The sequence below is a fragment of the Amphiprion ocellaris genome, chromosome 21 (genome assembly GCF_022539595.1).
Source record: "Amphiprion ocellaris isolate individual 3 ecotype Okinawa chromosome 21, ASM2253959v1, whole genome shotgun sequence".
NCBI lineage: Eukaryota > Metazoa > Chordata > Actinopteri > Pomacentridae > Amphiprion > Amphiprion ocellaris.
In genome coordinates, this window is record NC_072786.1 from 27,193,358 (window position 1) to 27,200,468 (window position 7,111).

Sequence of the window (7,111 nt, forward strand, 5' to 3'; positions counted from 1 at the left end):
ACTTGCAGTCGCCCAACAGCTTGCATCGCTTTCAGCTATTTCAAGACTGACCTTGACATCCCAAATAATATTCCTATAATTATATGTCCCAATCAGAGCTGCGACTGGCCAAACGTCTGTGTTTTTGAAGAACAAAATGCACCAAAAATGCCTCAGATGTCTTGTTTTCTTCGAACAAAACGAGCGAAAAAGCTGGAATTTCTGAAACAATTAAAGGATTAATCATCTTTTTTTTATAGCAAATCCACTGATCAATATTTGCTTTAATCTCCTGGTGTTTTCCTTTTTCCTTGGAGCTGCGACTACGGATTATTTTCATTACTGATTCATGGATGAATCACTGGGGTTACGACACGTCAAACGTCCGAAGCACAAAGTGGCTCGAAACCGTTTACACAGTCGGAGGCCAGAATATTCATCTATAAAAAGACATTTTAATTCTTCTTTGACTAGGTAATTGTGGAAAAGTCAGAAATTTCTCAGAGGTGGTATGAGGAACGCTGGCTGTCACATCTCTAGATAATTATTTGAGCTTATTAATCAATCAGTTTCTGATCAGATGACTAAAGTTCAGCTGAAAAACAGAAAAGTTTAGGTCAGTTTTCAATGAAAGCATGATATTTTATTACAGGTAAACCGGGGCGAGAAGCCCTTCTTCGCAAAAATGTTGATTTTCTTTTAATATATGCACATTTTGAATTTTAATTTAACATTTACATGAAGTAAGTCAACAAATTTAGATGTTAATTCTATCATAAAAGAGTATAATTATAAGATTAAATGTAAAATCTGATCCATACAGACATGTTTTTATGCATAAGATTAACTTCTATCAGTTTAACTGCAACATGAATGTTGAAAAACAAACAGAAATCATTTTTGAAGTTTTTTTTAGCCTTTTTGATGATTTTTTTATGCTCCTGTTTAGCTATTCTGTTACTGTATTGTAGAAAAGTGATCATAATTTATCAGAATCATTGATTTCCATAAAGTGTCTCCACACTTTCATATATTTCAAGCAAAATATTTTTTTTTAGTTCGAACTAAAAGATAATCCTCCATATGACTCATGTAAACACTAAAAATATATTCATATACGTATATTCTAATAGTAAAAACACTGATTCTTATCTTTCTGTTCCGTCTAAATACTGCATCAACATCCCCTAAACCTCTTCCAGTGGAATGATTTCAATACTATTTAAAGATTAGAAAAGAACACTAACATCCAAGAAAAACTCTGAAATGAAAACTGATTAAATCTAATAGTCAGGAGGGAAATCATGAGGAAGGGGCTTCTTATCTTAGGAGGGCATCTCACCCTGTTTTACCCCGATGTGGTGCCAAAATGGGTTTATCTGCCAAAAACTGACGGTTAAAGTCAGTTTATCCTCATCTCCAGCTGATTTTAGGAGTTTAATATCGTCATAATGCACTAAAACAGTTTATAGTGTGTATTTGGTGTGTCCAGTATGCTTGTTTAGACTGTTATTCACAAGATTTACAGATTAAATTTACATATATATCCAGAAAACTACAACCCTGACGACTGAAATCAAGCAATTTGGATGCATAAATAATAGAGCTGTGACAATTGATTCTCAATGTTGTTGAGGGATACTTTAAGACGAAAAAAAGTTGTAAATCCTCTGATTCTAGCCATGTTATACTTTTTTTCTGGGTTCTTTGCTCTCCTATGATAGTAAACCTAACTACTTTGGGAAACTGATTGAGATTTTTCATATTTTTTGGCATTTTTATAGACTCAGCAAGTAATCAATTAATCAAGCATTACTTAACGTCCTAATCAATATTTCTGTGACAATATTGGGGCTGCAATCACTTTTTTACAAGTCAAAAACCGCATTATGCACTCAAAAAATGCAATGTGTGCGTTCAATAGTCAGTCTTTTTGAGTTTAGACAACTTCTAATGCAATCAGGTTCAACTAACAAATTATAATAAATTAGCAAGACTAGCTTTTCCTCTGCAATCAGTTATTTTTAATTACCAGTCCTGGCATGTTAAGATAGAAGAGGGAGCGTGAAATCCTGAAATTAAGTAATTAAACCAACTCAACTTGGTTTTTGTTATAAGCCAACTAACACAAAAATTTGAGTTAAAATTAAAAAAAATATTAAGTTCATGCAAGTACCAACAGTATTATGTCAACATTACCCATTGAAATGATGTTTGCAACTTAAATAATTTATCTAAATCAGCATACTAGACTTTTATTTGCAACTATGCATTGCAGTAAGTGGTGGGAATCGCTAACAATGTGGATGCAAATTAACTGTTTGAGTTAAGACAACATCTAAAGAAATTAGCTTAAACCAACAAACCATATTCAGTTAGTGGGATCAGCTTCTCCTCTTCAATCAAAGAGTGTTAGGATCATGGTGGTGCTTAAAAAACAAAGTTATTGAGCCAGTTTTATTAAGTTATCTTGACTTGGATTTTATTTTAAGTCAACTAGCGCAGAAATTTTTGTTGAAATTACACAAAATATTCAATTGATGCAATTACCAATGCTATTATGTCAACAAAATCATGTTTGTAACTTAAATAGTTCAAATTGAAATCAGTAAATTAGACAATTTATTTGCAACCATGCATTGAATTAAGTGGTGGGAACCATTAGTTGAACTTTTTTCAATTCAGACAAACTTCTGATCAAATTATGTTCAACCAACAAACTATAATAGGTTAGCGGGATTAGCGTTTCCACCACAATTAAAAGTATTTTCAATCATGCAAAATTGTCCAGGCATGTTCAGTGTCAAGTCAACTAAAGCAGAAATTTGAGTTGAAATTACACAAAATATTAAAACTGATGCAATTACCAACATCATTATGTCAACATAACCCATGTTTGCAACTTAGATTGTTGATCTAAATCAGTAAATTAGACTTTTAATTTGCAACCACTCATTGAATTAAGTGGCGGGAATCATTAGTTGAAGCCCTAATTAGCAACACTTAAGTCCCAACGCTGCTGCAACTGAACTTTTTTGAGTTCAAACAACTTCTGATGAAACTATGTTCAACCAACAAACTAAATTAAATCAGCCGGATTAGCTTTTCCACCGCAATCAAAGGCATGTTAAGATGGGGTGGTACTCGAAAAATAAGTTCTTGAACCAACTGTATTAAGTTACCGCAAGTTGGATTTTGTTGAAATTACACCAAATATTGAGTTGATGCAATTACCAATACTATTATGTCAACAAACCGTATTAAAATAATGCTGGCAACTTAGTTCATCTAAATCAGTAAATTCGACTATTTGCAACCATTCATTGAATTAAATAATGGGAATCAGTAGTTGAAGCCCTAAGTAGTAACATTTTAGTCCCAATGTTGCTGCCATTTAACTTTTTGAGATAAATAAACTTCTGATAAATTTATGTTCAACCAACAAACTATATTTAGTCAGCAGGATTAGTTATCAAGCCAATTTCATCAAGTCACCCCAACTTAAATTAGATTTTAAATCAACTAATGCAGAAATTTGAGCTGAAATTACACAAAATATTAAGTTAATGCAATTATCAGCGTTGTTATGTCAACATAACCCAGTGAAATAATGTTTAGTTAAATCAGTAAATTAGACTTAAATCATGCAGTAATGCATTGGTTAATTACTTTTTAGAGGGTTTGCGTTGAATTGGTGATTTAAAGCTTCTTGAACCACTAAAAATAACTGAATTGTTCTATTTTAAGTCCACAGAGGAGGATAAAATGTAAACATTGAGTTTCACATTTGGCTCAGCAGCTCCATCTCGTATTTATCTCTGTAGAAAACCCTGATCTGTGCGGATCAGACTACACCGATCACAGTCACGACTTGTTCCCGTCAGCAGCAGCAGCGGAGTGGAGGCGAACTGGAAGCGTAGAGCAACAGATGGCGAGCAAAACAAAGTGAATGGCGGCGCTGCGCTGCGCTGCGCTGCGCTCCGGAGCTCCGCGTCTAGAGGCGCCGTCGAAGAGCCTCCGAGCGGCGGAGAGTCCGGAGGCTGGAGGCGGGAGGAGGCGCGCACACGGCGGACAGCCTACCTTGCTCGCAGCGGAGGAGGATTCAGACATTATCTCCCGTCAACTTCTTCTCTCCGTCCACTTTTATGCAGCGCTTTTCTCTTTATCTCCGCGTCTGTCCGCACAGCTGCAGCGGTCCGCCCGCTGCTCGGCTTCTGCTGCTGGGAGAACAACTTCTTGTTCTCATGAATCCGCTTCTCTGCGGGGTTTTCTGCTCTTCTCCGTCTCTATGTGCAGGCCGGGTCCATAGTGCGGCTGTCGGTGTGAAAACTTCTTTTGTCTGCGAGTGTTTTCCTTCACATGTCGGCAGCTTAATAATCCTTCCTGGAAGAGCGACTCTCTCTCTCTCTCTCTCTCATTGATCTGGATGTGTGTAAAACGGTGAAATGACGTGAATTCCCAGCATCGAGCTCTGCCCCCTTTTAAAGGGAAACCCGAAGCAGGAAACCAGCAGCTCACACACACACAGACAGACAGACAGAGGGACGGACACACACACACACACACACGCACACACACACACACACACACACACACAGACAGAGCGACGGACAGACAGACAGACAGACACACACACATACACACACACACACACACACACACAACTACAGACAGGGACAGACACACACACACACACCTACAGACAGAGGGACGGACAGACAGACAGACACACACACACAGAGAGAGACAGACAGACAGACACACACACACACACACACACACACACACACACAACTACAGACAGACAGACAGACACACACAGACGGACGGACAGACAGACGGACTGGTGTTTCTGTTTCTTATTTAATCACAGCTTAATGCGGTTACACAGTGAGCTGCTTTAATTAACAGCCTGTAATTAGACAAATGCAAAAGTGCAGCAGCTGGAAAAAATCTGAAATACTCCACAGTAAACATTAACCCTGATGTCGTCCTGCAGGTCAAATTGACCCGTTTTAAAGTTTGAAAATGTGGGGGAAAAAATTATTTTCACAGCGAAAACCTCCACATTTTCAACATTTTTGGGGGATTTTTTATTTTTTTTTGGTGGAAAAAAAGAAATGTTAAAAAAATGTTTCTTTGAGAACATTCAGATAAAAATATTTAGATTTTTATCTGTTCTTAAAGAAAATAGAAGTTTTACTGATATATATGTAATCACATTGGATATTTTTTGAAAATTTTTTAGATTTTTCTTGCCAAATTTGGGGGATTTTTTAAAAAAACTTTTAAGGGAAACTTTTAAGGAATTATTGGAATTTTCTTCCTGAAGGTTTTGCACATTTTCAGAAATTTGAGGAATTTTTTGATGAATTTTTAAATTTTTTTCGAACAAGGCAACAATATTTTTTGGTGCCCATAAATGAAGACAACAGGAGGGTTAAATCAAGATAAAACTGCAAAATTAATCACAAAACAATGCCTCATATAACTCCATATCGATCATTATTGATAGATTTTTGAATAAAAATGAGCAGAAAAGAGGTTTGATATGAAATCAACCACTTTAAGCTAAACTACAATACATAGAAATGCACTGAAAATGTCAGTAATATTTTTTTAAAATCAAAAAGCAATGATTTTAAAAGTAAAAAAAATAAGTTTCAAAAAATAAATAAGACATCACTGTAAAACAGAGCTGGATGATAAATCTACAAAATTAATCACAAAAAAATGAGGATAAAAGTTGTAATTTGAAATTAAACACTTTTAGATAAACTATAACACGTATGTAAAACTAAAATAGAATAGAAATACTTTATTCACCCCATTAGCAACTAGCTCATTGACACTTTTTAGCATTTAGCAGCTACAGAACCACATATTTACCTCAGGAGATGGTGGAGACCAAAGCAGATCTAAACATTTAGGTATCGTAGGAATAAATTTGTAATATATGTCAACTTTCTAGGTTGGTATTGTGTTGATGTCTGTGCAATCTGCTTTAAATATTTCAGTTACTACACACTCAGGCCATTGAAACCACTTGATACAAACGGCTGCATCAACTAAGAGGTTTGCATCTTCGGCTGCTGCACCATTAAAGTCGCCCCATAAATCTACAGTTAATCTGCAGCTTCAGGTTCGTCTCTAAATCTGGATGTTCGTCTTAAAACAGGAAAAGAAAGAGCAGTGAAATCAGAATAGTTTGTGGTGGCAGCAGATGGTGGAAAAAATCTCTTCCAACATGTTTATTCTCTTCTATGTCGAGGGGAGGGGGAGCAGGAAGTAATGAAGCTGATGGGAAATGTGCCGCCAGTTAACGAGAAAATGCAGAAGAGCGACGCTGAGGGGTGATAAATGTTCGTCCTGATCCCGCTAATGAAACATATCCATCCCCTGTTGAGTCCAGATCCATAAATTAGTTGGTTTTTGATGCATTTTTCTCCAAATCAAGGTCAAAACACAAAGAAAAGTGCATTTTATTATGGAAACAAATGTCTGGAAGTTGATTAAACTCATAATACATGTCAGATTTTTCTCTTTTTTGGATTTTGAGCTACAGTTTGAGCTGAAATGTGGAATAATGGAGCAATTTGGTGGAAGAAATGGAATTAAACACTGTAAATATGTTGAAATTACTGTTAACTCTCTCTAAAAACATGAGGAACCGTACGCAGGTTTCTGACTGGTGGCTGCAGATTACATTAACGGGATTAAAGTAATTGGATTTTAAAAAGAGCCAAATGTGATCTTACACACCTACTGTAAAAACACAGATTACTGAGACTCTGAAAGGAAATAAAAGGACGTCTGCATGCAATTAAAGCAAAAACAAAATACACATTTCCACTGAGTTTAGTTTATGACAATGACAAACAGCTAATATGACGACAAAACATATTTTTTCTGCATAATTTCAGGTTAATTTTACTTTTATTGGGCCTGGATGACAATAAATTAGTGATATTTATTGTTTGATTGCATGTTTGATGGTTTCACTGAGATTCTTTAGGTGCAAACTGCTATGAAAAATTCAGTTTCATGATCAAACCCCAAGCTGATTCCTTCATCTTTATTTATTGTTTTTTATGAGTGCACATTTGTTTATTACTGTTATTTATTAAAATTA

General features: G+C 35.7%; 1 protein-coding gene across 2 annotated transcripts in view; it reads right to left on the minus strand.

Annotated features, from left to right (window-relative positions):
- etv6 (ETS variant transcription factor 6) overlaps window positions 1-4,426 on the minus strand; it is a 40,476-nt gene extending 36,050 nt beyond the window's left edge. For both annotated transcript variants that reach the window (XM_023298772.3, XM_023298771.3), the window contains exon 1: window positions 4,060-4,426. In XM_023298772.3, coding sequence (XP_023154540.2) covers window positions 4,060-4,089 — 30 coding nt within the window. In that variant the 5' untranslated portion in view covers window positions 4,090-4,426. The remainder of the gene's footprint in view (window positions 1-4,059) is intronic.
- Window positions 4,427-7,111: the final 2,685 nt, after the last annotated feature.